Source organism: Mus musculus, chromosome 5 (assembly GCF_000001635.26).
Source record: "Mus musculus strain C57BL/6J chromosome 5, GRCm38.p6 C57BL/6J".
NCBI lineage: Eukaryota > Metazoa > Chordata > Mammalia > Rodentia > Muridae > Mus > Mus musculus.
The window spans coordinates 23,765,068-23,786,112 of record NC_000071.6 but is presented as its reverse complement, the minus strand read 5'-3'; the positions used below and the strand labels follow the sequence as shown (position 1 = coordinate 23,786,112).

The 21,045-nt window shown below is 45.1% G+C and overlaps 1 protein-coding gene across 6 annotated transcripts in view; it reads left to right on the top strand.

Moving 5' to 3' along the window:
* Positions 1-2,401: 2,401 nt before the first annotated feature.
* Positions 2,402-21,045, top strand: part of Pus7 (pseudouridylate synthase 7) — a 43,547-nt gene continuing 24,903 nt past the window's right edge. For 3 of the 6 annotated variants that reach the window (XR_880846.2, XM_030254910.1, XM_011249796.1), the window contains exons 1-5: positions 2,408-2,601; positions 7,614-8,040; positions 10,145-10,229; positions 10,343-10,444; positions 17,201-17,345. Coding sequence is in view for 5 of the 6 variants with exons in the window: in XM_030254910.1 (XP_030110770.1) it covers positions 7,646-8,040; positions 10,145-10,229; positions 10,343-10,444; positions 17,201-17,345 (727 nt within the window). In the remaining variant the exon portion in view is untranslated. Of the gene's footprint in view, positions 2,602-6,449; positions 7,001-7,613; positions 8,041-10,144; positions 10,230-10,342; positions 10,445-17,200; positions 17,346-21,045 lie in introns of those variants that run through there. The other 3 variants (NM_178403.5, NM_001289780.1, NM_001289781.1) reach the window with 2 other exon arrangements.

The window sequence follows — 21,045 nt, the reverse complement described above, 5'->3', positions numbered from 1 at the left end:
ACACACACCTGGTATACAGTCACACATACAGGCAAACATCCACACACTTTAAAAAATAAAAATAATAAAATTTAAAAATTTAAAATTAAAACAGGATCTAGGCTATATTATACCATATAGCTGTATCTGAGTCTGCTGACCTTAGGACATTAAGGTATTAATTTACCCTAGCCCCAAGAATGTGCAGCTGTACAAGAATTAGTGAAATGGGCTAGGCATGATGCCACAAGTTTATAATTGCAGTGCTTTTGAGACTGAGGGAGGAGGCTCTTGAATTTGGGATTAGCCTGGGCTATATACTGAGCATCTATCTTAAAAAGGAAAAAAAAACAGAAAGAAAGAATTAATAAAATGATTAAAGACAAATGAAAGAATTTAGGTAGGTAACTACAGAGAATAATCTTAGAGGAAGACAATGTAGAAGCCACAAGTCTGAACTAAATATATGTGACTGTAGTGATTTGAATAAGAATGCCCCCATAGGTTCATGTGTGCGAATACTTGGTCTCCAGTTGATAGAACTGTTTGGGAAGCATTAGGAGGAGTGGCCTTGTTGGAGGAGGTGTGGCCTTGTTGGACAAGGTTGTCACAGTCAGTTGGCTTTGAAGTTTCAAAAGCCCACACCATTCCTGACTTTCTCCGCTGTGTACTTGTGGACAAAGATGTGTGCTCCCAGCTGCTGCCTACCTACCAGCTGCCAGGATTACTGTGGACACACCCTCTGAAACTGTAAGACCCAATAAACTCTTCTTTCTATAATTTCCTTTGGAGGTGGTGTCTCATCATAGCAGTAGGACAGTAACTAAGAAGTGACTCATTTAGCTGGATCTTTCTACTAAATCCATATTTTAAAAGCAAGTGTGGGACTCAGGAGACAGTTTAGTCAATACAGTGGGGACCTGTGTTCAGATCCTGCTAGTCATGTAGAAAGCTGGTCACAGCAGATCTGTGTAATCCAAGCAGTAGAGAGACAGAGATAAGATCTTTCGACTTGCCAGCTAACCAGTCCAGTTGAGCTCCAGGATCAATGAAAATTATTTACAAAAAGTAGGGTGAAGGGGCCATGGAGATGGATCGGAGGTAAGGGCACTTGCCAAGCAAGCCTGACGACTTGGCTTCCGTCCCCAGAAACCATGTAAGGTAGAAGGAGAGGACCAGCTTCTGCAGACTATGCTCCAGCCTCCACATGTACGCATGCCCACATCATAAACACACAATAATAATAAGTAACTAAGGTAGAGAGTGAAAGCGGAAAGCACCATGATGGGCCTCAGGTCTCCACAAACTCAGAACTGTACATGGACCTTAGTTTTTGATATTTTGATGGTCTTAGGCAACCCCTTGAAAGGGCCACTGGAACCCCAAGGGGTTAAGGAACTACTGATTGACACCGTTCAGAGTTCCAGTCAGGGAACGATGCTGGTCCTGTACGATTACAATGAACCCAGTCAGGATAGTCCAGCATAGGCATGACCAGGGCTTGTCTCCAAGGTAATTCTAGACTCTGTCAAATTGACAACACTAATCATCACATATGCAAACCTCACATATGTAAAACACATGGTTACAACAAACACCACACACACACACACACACACACACACACACGTCTAAGAGGAATACAAAGATCTGAAATAACAGGATTTTGTTTGTTTTGGTTTGGTTTTCTTTTTCTTTTTTTTTTTTTCTATTTTGTTTTTTCAAGACAGGGTTTCTCTGTATAGCCCTGGCTGTCCTGAAACTCACTCTGTAGACCAGGCTGGCCTCGAACTCAGAAATCTACCTGCTTCTGCTTCCCAAGTGCTGGGATTAACGGTGTGTACCATTACTGCCCAGGTTTTTGTTTGTTTGTTTAAAAAAAACCAAAACAACAGGGTCTTACCTAGGCCATGTTTACCTGGGATTCCTTACATATCCCAAAGTGCCCTTAAGTTTCTGATCCTTCTGTCCATATCACCTGAGTGCTTGGATTATGGGCTTTTGACTCTCCACAAATCTTGATTTATTTTATTATATTTTATTTTACCCTGAGTTGAAATCTGGCAAAATATTAGACCTGAAATGCTATGGAATGCTTTGATTTGGTCAGTTGGCTACTTGAAGCATGAGAAGAAAAATATATTTTATTTTTCTTTACGCCAAAGCATTAACCAGCTATGATGGAATCTTCTTGAAGACAGTCCTCCTGGGGAGCTGTCAAAGGTAAGAAACCCATTCTATTAATATGCACTATTAACCATAGCTGTGAAAGAAGCTCCCATTTAAGCACAATTAACAACTAATAAGGTAGTCTCTGTTTTTGAAGTCCTAAAGGTTTCTTTGCATAAGGCAAGTCACTTCCCAGGCGCCGATGGGCGGAGCGTCCTCGGGAGCGGAGGGCCGGTGGAGCGGGCCCCGCCCCGGGGCGTGGTCGGCGCGGCGCAGCGCCGCACGTGTGCGAGCCCGGCGGCTGGTGGGATAACCCGTCCCTGTGCGTCTCCACGCGGTGCAGCCTGTGCTGGTCGGCGCTGGCCGCCGCCTCCTGCGAGTCACCGCCGCCGCCCTCCCGCGTCCCGAGCCGAGCGTCCTCTTCTCCGCTCGGCCCGCGCCCTCAGGCTCCCGGTAAGTGCTCTGCTTTGCGGCGTGGCCCCAGGCCTCCGGAGAGGCGCGCGGCCGGGGAGGGAGGGCGGCCGTGGTCGCAGCTCGCGCTGCTCCCTGTTTCTCCGCCGCCAGCTCCACCTTCCCCGCTTGTCTTATTTCTGCTCCACGCACCCGGATCCTTGATCCCGGACCCCTAGTTCCCGATCCATGCTCCCCGATCCCGGCTATTCGCCCTGATCCCCGCCGTTCGTTAAGCGGCGCCGCGTCCCGATCCTCTGGCCGCGCCGCTGTGGGCTAGAACCTTCTTTTTCCACTTCTTCCTTGCTTTGTGGTGCCTCAGGCACTCCCCAAACTCAATTCCCTGTTAGAAAAACAAACCAGCCTTCCCCCGGTCCTGCTCAGCGCTCCCAGATCGTCCGAGCAGCCTGCACTGGTCCCGGCCTGGTGCTGGGTACTGGGCGCAGATGTTTTACTTGCTGGGCAGGCCTTAAGGGCCGCTGCTCTTCTCAACCACGGAGAAGCGATCAGGCTGACGTCTGGGGTCTTTTCTCCAACCTCTGCTGGGTGACAGTGCAGGCTACTTATTCTGTGGTCCATACCACCAAGCCCTTCACTGAGGGGCCTTTAAAATGGCCAGCACATGGTTATTGCTCTTAATTACTGCCAGTCAAGGAAGAAGGGTTTAGTTCAAGGCCATTTCTTTAAAAAAGAGATCTCTAAAATATAGGTGCTACTTTGTTTTGTTCCCACTCTTAAACAACAACAAAAATCTGTGGCCATCCGTAAAACACTATGCCTCAATGTCAGGGCAATGGTTTTACTAACGAAGGAGCTGTCAAATATCAGACTGTTCACTGTAGTGAGAAAGAGGGGAAACTATGTGCAGTCATTAGCAAATAACCAACAGTCAGAATTTGTTAACTTAACAAGTTTATTTGAATACATAAACCTCTTTTGTCTTGAGATAGGACTTACTATGTAGACCAGGCTGGCTTGAACTAGAGACACAAGTCTTTCTCAGCCTTTTGAGTGCTGCCCTTATAGGAGAGGGACGGCCACTTGAGTTCCCCTCTGAACATCTCTCTCTCTCTCTCTCTCTCTCTCTCTCTCTCTCTCTCTCTCTCTCTCTCTCTCTCTCTCTCTCTCTCTCTCTTTGGGGGAAGGGTTGAGGCAGAGTCTCTCTGTTATGTGGACTGTCAGTCCTGGAATTCTCTATGTAGACCAGGCTGGCCTGGAGCTGCTAGGCTTGGGTCAGTGCCAGCGTTCAGCACTCGTGTAGGAGGCTGGTTTGATCCAGGGCACCGATGAGCCTGGGATTTGGCGGCATGTCTGTTACCCCATTTCCTAGCTGGGATCTTTGCAGGCTCTGTTCTGCCCCCATGGAGCTCACACAATTTTCAGGTCTACTTTTTTCAAGTCTTTAAAACACCTTTACGGGGGCTTTACCTCAGGCCACCCCATTCTCTGCTTCTAAATGGCTGGCCTGTCCTAATACTGGGTTTGTTTGTTTGTTTGTTTGTTTGCAGCACCGAAGACTGAACTTAGGGCATGCTAGACAAATGTTCTGCTTCTGAGCACATCCCCCACAAATTTATTTGGTTTTTAAAAATATCCTTAAGTAGGTTGTAATCTTGTTTGGTTGCAAGAAGTCTTCCATCTTTCTCCAGTGTCTACCCAGGACATACTTAATAAATGTTAGAGTAGATGACTCTGATAGACGTAATAATTTTTTCAGATTAGGATGTGGAGTGAGTTTTGCCATTAAAGTAAGTAATGCCTGCTGTTTCAGGCCTAAGCAGGAGTATCACAGGTTCAAAACCTGCCTGGGTTACATTAACAAAGGCTTTCTAAGCATCTTAGCAAGACCCTGTCTCAAAGCGAGAACAGGACAGTGTAGTTCATTGTTAGCATGCTTGTTTATCATGCCCAGCACTTCATGAGACCCTGTCTCAAAAAACAAACTTCTAAAAGAGCAAACCGTGGTTATGATATCAAGAATCAAAAGCTGAGTAAGAAGTGTCTTAGGGACGTGGTGTGGTGGCACACATCTTAAATTCCAGCTCTTAGGAAGCAGAGGCAATTGGACAGCCAGGGCTGTGTAGGGAGACCCTATCTGACTCCCAAGATCTGGTGTTCCTTTTGCATCTGGGAGCGAGGTGGGTGGTCTGACTGTAAAGTCCCTGAGGCAGGCTGCATGCATGGCTTTTGCTGGCTGTGCTTGCCTGTGTGCTGAGAGTTGTGGCCTCTGGACAGGTATCAGGCTCTCCTGGTTGCTGATTATTTGGAGCCCGGTACTGTAATTACCCCTACTTGGTGGTTGCTCAGGTGGTCATGTGTCTGCTGTGGAGTAAGATCTGCCAAGTCTTAGAATTTGCTTTAATTTTATTACCTAATATGGCTGTTCCTGGTTTTTCTTTAACCTTAGAGGACTAGAATATTTTTAGAGCTCATTTACGGTGTTTATGGGTACACTCACTTTTCGTCTCTCTTTGTAATAAAAATAGGAAAAACCTTCCATTCTTACTTCAGTTTTAAGTAAGATCAAGTAGATAGGTGCACACAGCCTGGAATATCTTTATTGGCTGCCCTGTGTTCAAGCATCTCCTAAGCTCCTCTTTACTGGGGACGGATGTGTGGGGTCTGAGATTTAGTTCTATATATTGCAGATAGTACAGTTAAATAATCTTGTTTTGGGCTGTGTCTTTATCTTTTTTAAAATTTTTTAGATTTGTTTTTATTTATTTTTATGTATTAATTTTTGTTTAATATTTATTTATGAGTGCTCTGCTGCATGTGCACCTGCATGCCAGAAGAGGGCGTCAGATCCCTTTATGGTCATGAACCACCATGTGGGTGCTGGGAATTGAACTCTGAGCCTCTGGAGGAGCAACTAGTGCTCTTAACCACTGGGCCATCTCTCCAGCCTGGCTGTGTCTTTTTAAATGTGGTGAAATACACGTAGTAGCTGGCATAGTGGAACACTTCTACAATCCCAGTACTCAGGAGGCCGAGGTTGCAGAGTTAAGAGTTAAAACCCAAGCTTGTATATTTACAATGTATGGTTTGTTGTGTCACTTTTATCTGGTGTCTGTGTGTGTGTGTGTGTGTGTGTGTGTGTGTGTGTGTGTGTGTGTGTGTGTATGTGTATGTGTGGTGTTCGTGGGTGTGCGTGTGGAGGTCAGAACCACTTTGGGAGTCAGTTCTCTCTTCTACCACATGAGTCCTGAAGACTTTACTCGAGTCTGGCATTCCCACTCCCTTACGCTAAGCTCTCTTGCTGGCTTTGACTTTTTGAGAAGCCTTGCACTGAATGTGGAGTTTGACAGTTTGGCTAGATGCACTAGCAGTGACTCCTAGAGAATCCTTCTGTATCCACCTTGCCAACCTCCAGACTTAAAGAAGAAGGAGTGGGGGTTAACAACCCAACAACCCATGAGTGCTAGAGATCAAATTCAGATAGATCCTCGTCCGTCGGTGCTAGGCAAGCACTTTACTATGTACCTTCTCTTGCTGTTTTCAGTCAGGATCTCTTGTATCCCTCGCTGGCCTTGAACTCCTGGCCCTTCTATTTCTCCCTTCCAGTGCTGAGATTGCAGGTGTATTTCATACCTGTCTGACTTTATAGGTATTATACAACAGCCCCGCCCCCCCCCCGTAGCTCTTGGTATGGTGTAAGTGTGCTTTCATTTATGTCCTGCTGTATTTTATCAGTTTTGAAAGATAATGCATATGCCTAGAGCAAGATTATACTGAAATCATGGTGGATACACAACTGTTATTACCTAACCACCTGGGTCCTCCCTAACCACCTGGGTCCTCCCTAACCACCTGGGTCCACCCTAACCACCTGGGTCCACCCTAACCACCTGGGTTCTGCCCTAGAAGGAATTGCCTCTTGCAGATCCTAATCAGTTGTATCTACGAATTATTCAGCTTATTTATTTTAATTTGCTTTATGTATATGCATGTGTGCCTGCTTGCCTGTGTACATAATGTGTGCATAGGTACCTGCACACACCAAGATGGAGCACTGGATCCCCTAGAGCTGAAGTTACAGGCTTTGATTGTGAGAGTTCTGGGAACAGAACGTGGGTCCTCTGAAAGAGCAGCAAGTACTCTTGACTTCTGAGCCATCCATCCCTTTAGCTCCTGAATTCTGTTTGTTTTTGTTGTTGTTGTTGTTGCTGTTACTGTTTTTTTTTTAGTTTTTAAATTTTATGTGTGTGAGAGTTTGACAAGCATGTGTGCATGTATACCACACACACGTTTGGTTTCTGCAGAGGTCAGAGGCATCAGATCCATTGAAACAAGTTAGGGATGATTGTGAACTACTGTGTAGGAACCAAACCCAGGTCCTCTGCCAGAACAATAAATACTGCTGAGCCATCTTGCCAGCCCTTCTCTAAATTATGTCCTTAAGGTAAATTCCTTAAAACAAACAAATAATTCTGGCTTAAAATGGTGTGTGTGTGTGTGTGTGTGTGTGTGTGTGTGTGTATGTATACACGCACTCACCCACACTTTGTTTGTTTGTTTGTTTTGAGGAAGGGTCCTTTATAGCCCTGACCGGCCTGAAACTCACAGACATCTACCTGCATCTACCTCCCAATGCCACCAGACCTGGCTATTCTTAGGACTCCTGATACGAAGTGCTCTGCTAGTTTTCTTCTTTTATACCTTGGAGTGCACGCAGTGTCAGAATTACTTACTATCTCATTAGAAGTTACTTTTGTATTTTATTTATGTGTGTGTGTTGGTGATTGCTTTCGAAGGCTAGCAGAGTGTCTATTCCCCTGGAGCTGGGTTTGCAGGGGCTTGGGAGCCACCTGATATGTGCGCTAGGAACCAAACTTGGGTTCTCTGGGTGCTCAGCAAGTGTTCTTAACCATTGAGCCGTCTCTGCACACCCTGAGAATTATTGTAATAAATGATCTTTTTAAGGACTCTTTGCACAAAGTTCAGCGCGCTTCTGTTTGCCAAAACCAGTCTTTATGGGAGATTGTTAACTTTCTACTCTTTCTACTCTGTGAAAGGTTCTCTTAAATGTTTTCTTGGAGCCTTAAAGATGGAAATGACAAGCACGTCCCTGAAACGTGGGTGCCTTGTTGTGGAAGATAATGACAGTGTGACCCCACACGACGAAACAAAGAAACAGAAGGTGTCCGAGGGCTGTCTGACCAGCAGTCAGGATGGGGTAGAGAATGACGGTCTACACCGCAGTGAGAACGAGCCTGGGCCTCCAGAAGCTGAAAGCACCGTGAAAGATGACGAGAATTCCAGCGCTCAGGTGCAAGAGGAAGAGGAGGAGGAGGAGGAAGAAGACGGCCTTTCAGAAGCAGGGGAAGAGGAAGAAGCAGAGAGTTTTGCAGACATGATGAAACATGGGCTCACAGAACTTGATGTGGGCATCTGCAAGTTCGTGAGTTCCCATCACGGCTTCTCGGGGATCTTAAAAGAAAGGTGTGTTTAGCAGGCATGTTGTTCCCAGTTGTGGTAATGCTGTCCTTCAGGAAGAGTTCGGCCATGTAGTCTTGTACTTCCCTTTCGCTCCTCATTTCTTCCTAGTCAGGCCCCAGGACTTAGGCACGCCAGCCGGGCGCAGCTACTGCACTAGAAACCCGGCCCTTCCCATTTCTTTCTCCCTTTGCTCCCCCCTCTATTTCTCCCGACTTCCCCATCAGAAAAAACAAAACAAAACAAAGGAACTTTGTTTGTTTGTTTTTTGATGCAGTGTCTCACTAAGTAGCCCAGGTAGACCCATAAGCTGTCTTGAACTCTCCATTTTCAGCCCTTGAATGTTAGAAACTTGGGGGCGAAACCTACAGCTTTCTGGCTTGGTTTTTTTGTTTTTTAATTTTTGTTTAATATATGAGTGCTCTCCTGCATGTATACCTGCATGCCATCAGATCGCCTTATAGATGGTTGTGAGCCACCATGTGGGTGCTGGGAATTGAACTTAGGACCTTTAGAAGAGCAGCCAGTGCCCTTACCCACTGCGCCATCTCCCCAGCCCCTTGATTTACTTTTCTCAACCCAAGGATTGTTTACACCTGTGATCAAAAGCCCCGCATGCCGGGGGCTGCCTAAGTAAATGGTCTTGGGTTTTGAGCGTGCTGGGTGTCGTTCCTGGGCCTTCAACCTAAGCAGTGTGCACAACAGGAAAGCACTCTTGTTGCACTGTACCCATGATATTTCTTGCTTTCTTTCTATTTCTTCTGTTTCTTTTGCTTTTAATCTCATTCTTTCTTGACAGGGTCTTGCTACATAAAGCAGTTTAGCCTTTAATTCACAATCTGGCTCAAGATGAATTCTTAGTCCTTATCAAGGAGAGAGCTCTCCCAGAACTGTTTAACTAAACAGAATTTCCAAGTGATACAGGTTGTTAATGTGTGTGTAGAGGGTGGTAGTATTTGTTTTGTTAAATTCTTTTAGACATTTCAAGGTTTTTTTTTTTTTCTTTTTTAATTCACCATATAATCTTTTTTCATCGGAATAGACCATATTTTCAGTAGAAAGGGGACTCAGAAATTGGATAGATTCCATTCAGCTACTTAGTAGGTATTTAAGGTTCCCGAGCTTCAGTGTTTCTATCCAGAAGAGAAAGGATACCGTCACAGTGAGAGTGGCTGGGCTGTTAGGTGTGCTGGTGGGAGCACTCTTCCATGGTAGCTTAGGCCAGGCTTACTGCATACTGACTTAACTATTTTTAATTAACTTACTTAGTTTTAATTAACTAATGACAGTATTTATGACTTTAACATAGACTGTCTAATCCTAGGTATGTGTGTGTGTGTGTGTGTGTGTGTGTGTGTGTGTGTGTTTGCATGAGGGCGTGCGTTGTGCGTGTAAGGCTAGAGGCCAGCCTCAGATGCCCTCCTCCTTCACTGTCCACATGGTTGTTTTTTAAAGACTGATTTTATATGTATGACTTGAGTCCCTGCATGTATTCATCTGCACCACATGTGCACGGTGTGTAAGGAGCTAGAAACGGACGTCAGGTCCACTGGATCTGCATTTGCAAGTGGTTGTGGGCTGCCATGAGGTTACTGCGGACCAAGCCCATGCTCTCTGCGAGAACAGCTAGCGCTCTAACCATTGGGCTATCTCTTCAATCCTCCTGTATTGTTTTGAGACAATATCAAAACCTGGGACTCACCAGTGCTTATATAGACTGGCAGGCCTGAGGCGCCAGGATCCTCTCCTCTCTGCCTCCCCAGCATAACCCAGGCCTGTGTTACCACACCTGACTTTTTCACCTCAAACGCAAGTCCTCATCCCTGCTTGCTCCTCAAGCACTGTACTGACGGGGCCCTAAATGTTGATGGACTTACTTTTGCGTTGGTTGATATGCGCTATGGTAATATTTTAGAAGCTCCTAGTATAGAAGTGCATGTGCTCCATTAAAATAAGAGAAGATTGCTTGGTATTATTTGCCAATAAAGATTTTCCTTAAATCTCTTGTTTTGAACAATGGTGAACTTTGTTTACTTTTTACTAATAGTAAAATTAGGTAGAAAGTAAAACAACATCCACTTCTTGAAAGCTTTGGTTTTCTTTTCATCAGATACTCTGACTTTGTCGTTCACGAAATCGGGAAAGATGGACGGATCAGCCATTTGGATGACTTATCTGTTCCGGTGGATGAAGAGGTAAAAATGTCTCTAGATCAAGCTCTCTTCTGTATGTAGTCACTCTTCCTAATGATCCTGGACAGGACGTGTTACTGTCTGTGTGTGACTCTCTTGCTTTCTTGTGGTTGAAGGACCCTCCAGAAGACGCTCTCACTGTCTTGACAGCTGAGGACAGGCAGCAGTTGGAGGAGCTCCAGCTTTTCAAAAATAAAGAAACCAGTGTTGCCATCGAGGTAAGCGGCGCAGGAAGTGACGTCTCCGGGCTGGGCTGCTTCTCATTGGGTGGATGTTAGCACGTGACCACTGAAGAGTGAGTTATCTGTGCTTAACTAAAGGGTGACTTAATGATCTCAAAGAGCAAAGTCTACCATCAATCAAGTATATTTGTTTAAATCAGGGCAAATAATCAACTTCAAGATAAATATATCAAAGGAAAAAGTTGGTTTGATTTTATTCTTACTGAAGCAGGATCCCAGTGGAGGCTGGATTGGAACCTTTACTCCTAGCTCCACCATGCACATGCTGCCATTACAGTGTTTGCTAGGACACCCAGCTTCTATGGTTTGGGTCAGTGTATTTCTCTATAGCCCAGACTGGCCTTAAATTCAACCTCAACCTCCACCATACCTGGCTAGCAAAGTAATGTTTTTCTGCAAAAAGAAAGTTTGTGAGTGCAGTGTAACTAAGATCTGCTGTTTAGAGCCCCAGACTCGTCCTCAGCGGTGGTCAGGTGCTGTAGCCTGACAGGGGGCTCCGGCCTCTCTGGGGGACTGAGGGGGAGACATGGGGGACGGAGGAGAAGAGGAAGAAGCTCTTGGCTCACCCTGGATCCACTGCTGTGTGAGAAAGGAGAGCTTAGGTAACAGGTAGCAGCTAGTGCCACCATTCAAGCTTTTCCCTGTGGAATTTGATTTCCCCGGGTTAGTCCACCTAGTGACATTGTGGTTTTACCTGACCATGGCGCTGGGGATCAAAGGCTTCCTTCACGCCAGTCGTGTGCTCTGCGCTGAGTCCCCCCACTTCCCTCTAGTTTGGCTTGGAGCTGAGACTCACTAGATAACAAGGATGGCTTTGAACTTCAGGTGCTCCTGCCTCTCTCTGCCTCTTAAACGCTGAGTTTATAGATGTGAGCTGACATACCAGCTTTATAAGCTACTAGGGGTCAAACTCTGGACTCTGTGTATGCTGGGCTAGCATTTTGCCACTGAGCTACACCCCTGGGTTCCAAATCACGGTTGTAATAAACTACTAAATTTTAGGTTGTCTAAAATGTCTCCATCGCTTAGCCTCTTAGTTTGGGTTTCCGTTGCTGTGAAGAAACACTGTAACCACAGCAACTCTTATAAAGGCAGATGTTTAACTGGGCCTGGCTTATAGTTGAGAGGTATAGTCCTTTGTCATCGAGATGGAGCGCATGCTGTAGACACGATCCTGCCTCCTGATCAGCAGGCAGCGGAAGAGTGAGCTGCTGGGCCTGGCTCGAGCATCTGAAACCTCAGAGCCCACCCCCAGTGACTCACTTCCTCCAACAAGGCCACATCTCCTAATAGGGACACCCAGTTTCCTGCAGCTTCTCACAGCTCATTATCTTTCTCCAACCCACCCCTGCATTCCTTTCCCACCACCACTTTCCAGCAATCGGAAACATGTAAGGTTCTGAAATTCCTAAATTTACCTATAGACATAATCCCTGACAATACCAAGTAGAAAGGTCCTAGCAAGGTTGTGCTCTCTCCCTCTCCCCCTCCTCCTCTCCTCCCTTTTCCTTCACTCTCTCCCTCCCCCTCCCTCTCCCCCTCTCTGCCACTCACTCACTGTGCTATTTGCTTTGATTTGACTTTGAGACAGGCTCTCACTGTATAGCCTAAGATGGCCTGTGGCTCTCAGTCTGTAGCCCCCCACTTGCTGGGATTATGGGCATTCATGAATCACATCCTGCCTTTGTTTTGTTATTTCTGGTTCTGGAGATTGAGCCTAGGGGGTTGAAAATGCTAAGCCATTTTAAATAAAATGGGCTTTATCCCCAACCCTAAGATTATTTTTCTGGTTTGGTTTGGTTTTTGGTGAATTTTTGATTATTTGAGACAGTTTCTCATATAGCCTATCCTGGCCTCCAACTGTGTAGCCAGGAATTACCCGAATCCTGATCCTCCGGCCTCTGTCTTCAAGAGCTGGGCTAACAGGCTCACACCACCATCCTTGACTACTGAATCTTCTTCCGTGTGAGTGTGGGGGGAAAGATGCAGAAGTGCGTGTGTGCTTTCGGAAGCCAGTGGTCAGCCTTTGGAGCCATCCACCTTGATTTTTGAGACAGTCACTCACTTGGTCTAGAACTAACCCAGTTAGCCCCGGCTAGCCGGCAGGTGAGCCTTAGAGAGCTGTCTCTCTTTGCCTCCCCATTGCTGGGACTGCAAGCGTGGAACACTACATCCAGCTTTTTTGAATGGGTTCTAGAAGTACTGATGGCTCGGCAAGACCTGTGCTAGCTGAGTTATCTCCTCAACCCCTCAGGTTGTACCTCTGCACAGTGTATTGCCACCAGTCAGAAGTTACAGAAACAAACCCTGCTCTTTAAGTGCTCTCTGTCGTCTACTGCTTGCATGGTTCTAATCTTGCTATTACTTTTGAAATAGTCTCATAAATTATGTCCTATAGCTTCTTTATATCACCCGCAAAAATAATGTTCTTACTGTTGAAAAGGTACCAGGCTTTGCAGAATTCTCTCTAGAAACAGCTCTGTTTAGTTCATTACACACGCATCAACCTGTGTGGTCCACACATTCCTGCACCCACCTCTTCAACAGAGGAATGAATTTTTTTTTTAAAAGATTTATTTATTTATTATCTGTAAGTACACTGTAGCTGTCTTCAGACAATCCAGAAGAGGGAGTCAGATCTTGTTACGGATGGTTTTGAGCCACCATGTGGTTGCTGGGATTTGAACTCTGAACCTTCAGAAGAGCAGTTGGGTGCTCTTACCCACTGAGCCATCTCAGCAGCCCGAATGAAATATTTTTTAAAAAGAGTTCTGGGTTGTTTGTTTGTGGTCTTGTGATCACATAATTTGTAAATGTGTCCTGTTTCTCAAAATAATTTCTGAAACTAGTTGGGCACGCGGGCGGGCACAGGCCTGGGGCCTTAGTGCCCAGGAGGAGAAGGAAGGGCAGGGGAAAGGACAGCAGTTCCAAGAACAGCCAGTTAACATAAGGCCCTGTTTAGAAAAAAATGGTTGGTTTTTGTTTGTTTGTTTTGAGACAGGGTATAATTGTGTCGCCTTGGTTGGTCTTGAACTCAGAGATCTGACTGCCTCTGCCTCACAAGTGCTGGGATTAAAGACACTTATCACATTTGTCAAAAAAAAAAAATCTTTTAAAGTAGACATGGGAACTCTTAACTCTTTTTAAACTGCCATCAGTAGTAAGTAGTTCAGGGCTCAGCCCAGCAGTTTGCGTCTTCAGTTTTCTCTGTGCTTCCCACCCCACTCTACCCCTGTTTCCTCACACACTGTGGCCCCCAGCTAGTGAGTGGGGAGGACTTTCACATTTGTGTTTAAGGATGAGTTGTGTAGAGCCTTTGGTCGCGCACACCTTTAATCCCAGCACTCAGGAGGCAGAGGCAGGTGGATTTCTGAGTTCGAGGCCAGCCTCGTCTACAAAGTGAGTTCCAGGACAGCCAGGGCTACACAGAGAAGCCCTGTCTCAAAAACCAAAAAAAAAAAAAAAAAAAAAAAAAAAGATTTGTGTAGACAAGCATTTGAGACTGGAGAGATGGCTCAGCAATTAAGAGCACTGGCTGCTCTTCCAGAGAACCTGGGTTCAATTCCCAGCAACCACACAGCAGCTTGCAAGTGTCTGTAACTCTTGTTCTAGGAGAGCTGACTCTCTTGTGCAGGCAAAACAGCAATGTACGTAAAATAAAAATAGATAAACAAGTAAACACACCAAAAGGAAAAAAGGAGAAAAACCACATTGGGGGAGGGGGTGCATTTCTAGACAGGGTTTCTCTATGTAGCACTGGCTATCCTGGAATGTCTTCTATAGACCAGGCTGGCTGCAAACTTACAAAGATCCCTCTGCTTCCCAAGTGATGGGATTAGAGGTCTCAAGCCAGACCAATGACTCATTGCAGTGAATATTTGCAGGTAAAGCTACTTGGGCAAAGGGTGCAACACGCCACAGCCTCCATGATGAGTTTTGGGTTTTGTTTGTTTGTTTTGTTTTCAAATTTGGTTTTTGTTTTGGGTCTTAGGGGGGTGTTGCAAAGGGCCAAAAGATAAGAGGGATTGGGGTGTGTGATGTGAAATTCACAAAGAATCAATACAAAAATATTTAAAAAGATAGTACAGGTTTCCCTTTGCCGTCCCCTTGTGTACATTTTCCATGTGTAACAAAACTGTTACCCTGGAAGCTGCATTGTCTGCTGAAGTTGTTAGAAGTAGACGACAGAGTCCCAAACAAACCACACGGTGCAGCAGCGTGGAGGGTTTACTGGGAGGGAGAAAAGAGAGAGGCTGGCAGGGAGACCGAGTCTATTATCTGGGCCCTGACACATGTGCAGGGGGGCATGGGGGCGGGGGGGGGGCACGAGTGCAAAGGGACAGACGCAGGAGCTGTTGCCTAGAGATGACACCAGGTCCCTGAGAGCTGGCAATAAAGATGCCTGATTAGTGTGAAGTCACTTCTAGCTGTCCACAGATGTGCCTGATGCTAACACAAGTTTGAACTTTATTCTTTTTTTACATTCATGTTTATGGGCGTTTTACCTGCCAGAAGGAGGTGTCAGATTTCCTGGGAGTTGTGCGCTGCTGTGTGGGTGCAGAGAGTGGATCCAGGTCTTCTGGGAGGACAGCCATTGCTCTTTCCTGCTGAACTGTCTCTACAGACCTCAGTTTAACTTTGGTGTCTGTTTTGTTTTCTTTTGTTTTCTGTGCGTCCCTGGCTGTCCTGGACAGGGATTAAAGGCCTGTACCACCACTGCCAGGGCAGTTTTAACTTTTAAACAGCAGAAATTATGGGCAAATTACATCAACTGTTAAAATAATTTTGTTGCCGGGCGGTGAGTGCCAGCACTTGGGAGGCAAAGGCAGGTGGATTTCTGAGTTCGAGGCCAGCCTGGTCTAGAGTGAGTTGCAGGACAGCCAGAGCTACACAGAGAAACCCTGTCTCGGGGGAAAAAAAAATTGTTGTTGTTGTTGTAGTATAGTGGTGTGGGTTTGGTTTTAAATACTTATTTATATATTTTATTTACATTTATATATAATCCATTATACTTTTATATGAACATAATATGTATTTGTACTTACATATTTATCTATATATTTTATGTGTGTGAGTGCTCTGCCTGCATGTACATATATGTACCGCATGTATGCCTGGTGCCTAGGAAGGTCAAAAGAGTGTCAGATTCTTATGAAACTGGAGTTATACATGGTTATAAGTTACCACTGGACTCTGGGAACCAACCCAGTTCCTCTGCAGGAGCAGAAAGTGCTCTTGACTGCTGAGCTATCTCTGCAACCCTAGTTTTGGAAACCATCTCTCTCAATCCTAGAGCATATGACATGTATAGTCAAGCTACCCTTGAACCTGTGGTTGCCTGGGTGTTGGGATTATAGGCAGTGTGAGCCACCATGCCTCCCTCGAACTTGCTAAATTTTCACTCTAAATATATGTTTATATTCATAAACTGTTATTTCAACGATCCTGCTCTGTGCTGTGAGGAGATCATTTACTCAGGACTACACTTCAGTTTCTTTTCTGTATCATTTTGTGTTTTGCTAAGGTACCGATCAGTTGTAGCCTCTGGGTTGATGTTTTCCACTTTCAGGTTGCAACAATTCAGTTAAGCTGTGAAATCAAAGTAGAGGTCTCCTAATCAGTATTGTCATTTTTCTAGCAGTCAGAGGCAAGGGACCTTGAAGTGGCCCAGTTAACGCATTCTTTTATAGATTTCAAAAACTCTCAATAGTGTGTGCATATGTACACACAAGGCCATCAGAGTGTGTGGTTGGTGCCTCTTGCTATCTCGCCAGCCCCACCATCAGTATTTTTAAGAGAATAAATTAATTCTAAAATATCTATTCAGTGAGTACAGAAAGCATCTATGCATTTTGAGAAATCTTTTTCTCTTTCAAATATGGCATATTCAGCCTTTTATGATATTGGGTAGAGGTAAAATCTGTTTCTAAATGAGAAAGGTCAAAAGCTGACCAAAAGAGTTGTTTAAATGATAAGTCTGCATTTTCTTTTTCTTTTTTTTACTATTTATTTATTTATTTATTTATTTATTTATTTATTTATTTATTATAAATATATGAGTACACTGTATTGGTCTTCAGACATACCAGAAAAGGGCACCAGATCCATTACAGGTGGTTGTGAGCCACCATGTGATTGCTGGGAATTGAACTCATGACCTCTGGAAGAGCAATCAGTGCTCTTAACTGCTGAGCCATCTCTCCAGCCCAAATCTACATTTTCTTTGTGTTGATTTTCTTTATTGTGTTAGCATTTCCCCCATAAAATTAATTTAGTATAGAATAAAGTTGAGTAGGAGGCAGTTGTAGCAGGGGGATTAGCTTCCTCACATCCCAGAGGCTTGTCTGTCCGCATCCTGCTCCCCCACACATGTTGTCTGATACGACAAGCAACCTCTGTGGTCACCATAGAGCCTCCTGCCTGCTTCACTCCTAGCCGTCAGGCCCTCCCACAGTGTAGCTTCAGACAGCCCCAGGAATTCTCATCTCCACGTGTGGCACAGTGATGGATTATCAGTGAGGTTATGGGGAGTAGAGGAAGAGGTGAGTCTGAGGGGCTTGTGTAGTGCTCCCACAACAAGCCCTCAGCATCCGAAACAGCAGGCAGCTCAGACGTGTTTTCTCAAGCACTAGGCAAGCGTTCTTGTTGACTTTGTGGAGCTGTGTCTTCCCCAACTCGCTGTTATTTTCCTGTTTAATCCTGTTAGAGTAATGCCTCTCCCGCTTTCAATAGGTCATTGAGGACACCAAAGAGAAGCGAACAGTCATCCATCAAGCCATTAAATCTCTCTTCCCAGGACTAGAGACAAAGACAGAGGATAGAGAGGGGCGGAAATACATCGTAGCCTACCATGCAGCTGGCAAAAAGGCTTTGGCAAGTAAGTGTGACATTGGCTGCTCTCTCCTCCCCTGCTCCTTTGCCTTGCCTTTTCATGTCCATGGGCTGACATCTTATGGAGAGGGATCTATGGGTCATGTCACTCCTTGCGGGTGGGGGAGAGTTGTCAATAGTCATCTCAGATGTGGAGTAGGACTGAAGTCTGTCTGCTAGTGGGCATTCAGCCTCGTATGAGAGTGAAGACACAGAAAGTACAGTGGGGCCTAAAGAAGAGCAGAGTGAACTGAAGAGCAGAGCGAATTGAGGACCAATTCAAGAAGACGTGGAGGGGTAATTGCTCATTGTGTGCTTGCTCTTAGGGAGAAAGAAGGGATGTTTCATAAGAGTTCACTCCCCTCCTAGGGCCATGTTCCCTGCTCTGCTTACCAAACATGGATATCCTCACTCAAATACAGAAAACATGGCATTTTTAAGGAGTTAGCCGCTCACCTGAGTCCATCTCTCATTATTTATACTTCAGTCAATGTAAACATACTGTCTGTCACTTGGTGTTTATGTCCCCTAATGTTCTCCATAGCCAGGAGACTTTCCATTTATTTATAACCCTAAGAAAAGTTAGATATTTTTTGTTTTTGTTTTTGTTTTTCATCACATCAGTACATAAGATGTCTGTGTCTCTGCTGCATGTCTCAAGTTCTCCTGTCAGTGGTCTGTTATTTCAAAGTAGATGTGCTGCAGGGAACCCATAGGATGATGTCATAGGAGACTTGAACCCCCTAGGGCTTGGTCAGTGTCCCCTAATGGATTTAAGAGATGGTACTGTGTAGAAGACTCCATTGTTGGTCAGTGTCCCCTAATGGATTTAAGAGATGGTACTGTGTAGAAGACTCCGTTGTTGGTCAGTGTCCCCTAATGGATTTAAGAGATGGTACTGTGTAGAAGACTCCGTTGTTGGTCAGTGTCCCCTAACGAATTTAAGAGATGGTACTGTGTAGAAGACTCCGTTGTTGGTCAGTGTCCCCTAATGGATTTAAGAGATGGTACTGTGTAGAAGACTCCGTTGTTGGTCAGTGTCCCCTAATGGATTTAAGAGATGGTACTGTGTAGAAGACTCCGTTGTTGGTCAGTGTCCCCTAATGGATTTAAGAGATGGTACTGTGTAGAAGACTCCGTTGTTGGTCAGTGTCCCCTAATGGATTTAAGAGATGGTACTGTGTAGAAGACTCCGTTGTTTGCAGTGATGCTTCTGGTGAGGTGAAAGGACTGAAGAGAAAGAAAGCCAGCTTGACTCCCTGGAAACGGTCAACTGGAAGTGAGAAGCTTTGAGTGGCTGGAAGGGAAAGGTGGAGATCTGAGGCTACTTCTCTATTGGTGCCAAAACAAAACAGACAGACAGACAGATAGACAAAAAAAAAAAAACCAAGGGAAGCTAGGCATGGTGTCACGTGCCTGTCGTGGGGGGCTAAGGCAGGAGGATGTACAATGTCTAGGTCACAGTGTCTTAGCCTTCGTGTCAGACAAGCCTGCAAAGGGCTCACTGCAAGGGAGGTGATTTCAGTGACTAAAGTTCTCCCAAGGGCATGATGTCACTTCCAGATGGAGGGGACATAGGTGGCTCATCCACATACAACTGTGGACACTGGGTCTTCATTCTCTCACGGATACATTCAGGGTTTGATCAGCGTTTGGTCAGCGACCACTCTGCAGAGAGGACGGGCAAGGTCTGACTCTGCCGTAGCGGTCGTGACGGTGCAGATTGCAACGTTCACCGTCGCCGGGAAGCTGTGTGTCTTTTGACTGGTTGCCTCTTTAAAAAGAACTTCATTTCCTAGGAGAGGCTGTATTTTGCGCAAGGTCGAGGGAGTTTATAGCCCATTATAGTTTGCCCTATCTTTTTCTTTAATACTGTCTCACCTTGTTCTGTTTCCATCTGGATTTTCCTTGCTTATGTCATAGGCACCTTTTTGTTTGTTTTTGAGACAGGGTCTTACTGTGTATCCCTGGCTGGCTTCAAACTGTCTGGTCTCAAACTCAGAGATCAACATGTTTCCTTAATCGTAAGATTCCGTCGTAAGGGCGTTACGTGACGCAAAGCACCCCTCCCCATTTGAGTAACAGAATATTTTACTTTTCAAAGAAGCATATTGGATCGGCATTTACCCAGATTTCTGAACCTCTCGGGCTTGAGGCCATTTAGACAAAGGTGGGCTAAATCTGTCTTCTGCAGTTTCTTCTACCTCCTCACAAAGGCTGAGATAGTCACTGGGGGAAGGGGGGTTGCATTTATCTTTTCTCCTCCTGTTCACCTGTCCCCAGTTGAGAGTGAAGTCCCCAAGGAATCAGAGAGAACAGGTGTCTGGAGACGCCATCCATGCCCTGAGAACAGAGCCCAGTGCCAGTGGCAGGCGTGCCATGCTTCTGGGCCCTTTCACATTTGGATGTAGCAGCCTTTAAAGCTTTCCTTTTTTGGAGCTCATCTGCTGCCAAGCCCTGGTATAATCTCTGGGCTATTTGATACTTAGCAAATTTACAGCACTCCTTTTTGTTGTCATGTAGCTCAGGTTGACCTCAAACTCACTATGTAGTGATCTTGAATTCCTGATTTTTCCAACCCCACTTGTGCCTCTCAAGTGCTGGGGTTATAGTTGTCCACCATGACACCCAACTTAGATGTATAATATTTTTTTTAATTTTATTTTTTTATTTTTTAAATGTTTTTTATTTTTCTGAGATAGGGTTTCTTTATGTATCTCCGACTGTCTTAGAACTTTCTCTGTAGACCAGGCTGGCCCCAGACTCAAGAGAGCCACCTGCCTCCCTAGTGGTGAGGTTAAAGGTGTGTGCTGCCACCAACAACCACCAAGATTAACAATATTAAACTTCCCTCAAATAGAATTATGCGTTCTAAAACATTAACTTCTGAATCACAGTGCCCAGTATCCGAAATAACCAGCCATTAACCTAGTCCAAAAAAAGACACATTGTTTTACCTATTCAATCATGGTAAATTTAATAAAATTATTATAACATTATACAACCAAGTAATAGATTGATATTTTGGAATTATATGCATCCCATTGCTTTTAAGAACTTTTTTTTTTAAGGAAAGGAAACTGTATTTTTTTTTAAAAAAGATTTATATATTTATTGGATGTATGAGTACACTGTTGCTGTCTCACCACCAGAAGAGGGCATCAGATACCGTTACAGATGGTTGTGAGCCACCATGTGGTTGCTGGGAATTGAACTCAGGAAGAGTGCCTCAGGAAGAGCAGTCAGTGCTCTTAACCACTGAGCCATCTCTTCAGCCCCAAGAACTTGTTTTTAACCACAAATTTAAAAAAGAAAGCTGGGGCTGGCCTTGGTAACATACTTGTATCATCTCAGCTTTCAAGAGGCAAAGGAACCAAGAGTTCATGGCTGGCCTGAGCTGCATAGTCCAGAGGGCTACTGCCTTCAGGAGGGAAACCTTGTATGATTGATAATCTTTGAATTTTCTAATTCATTGAACTTTCTAAAATAAATGGGTCCCAGTCAGGGTCTCTGGACCCAGGCCTTCTCCTACTAGGGAGGGAGAGGCACAGACACAAAGAATCTCCCCAGGACTGGCTGAAGGAAAAGAAAGAACCCCAGAACCCCAGTGGAATGGGCTCCAGATGTGTCGCTTGAGTGGCTCAGAACTGTGCCCATCACTGAGCAGCACTGGAACCTGCTGCTGCCTGTTTGCTTAGCTAAGGTTG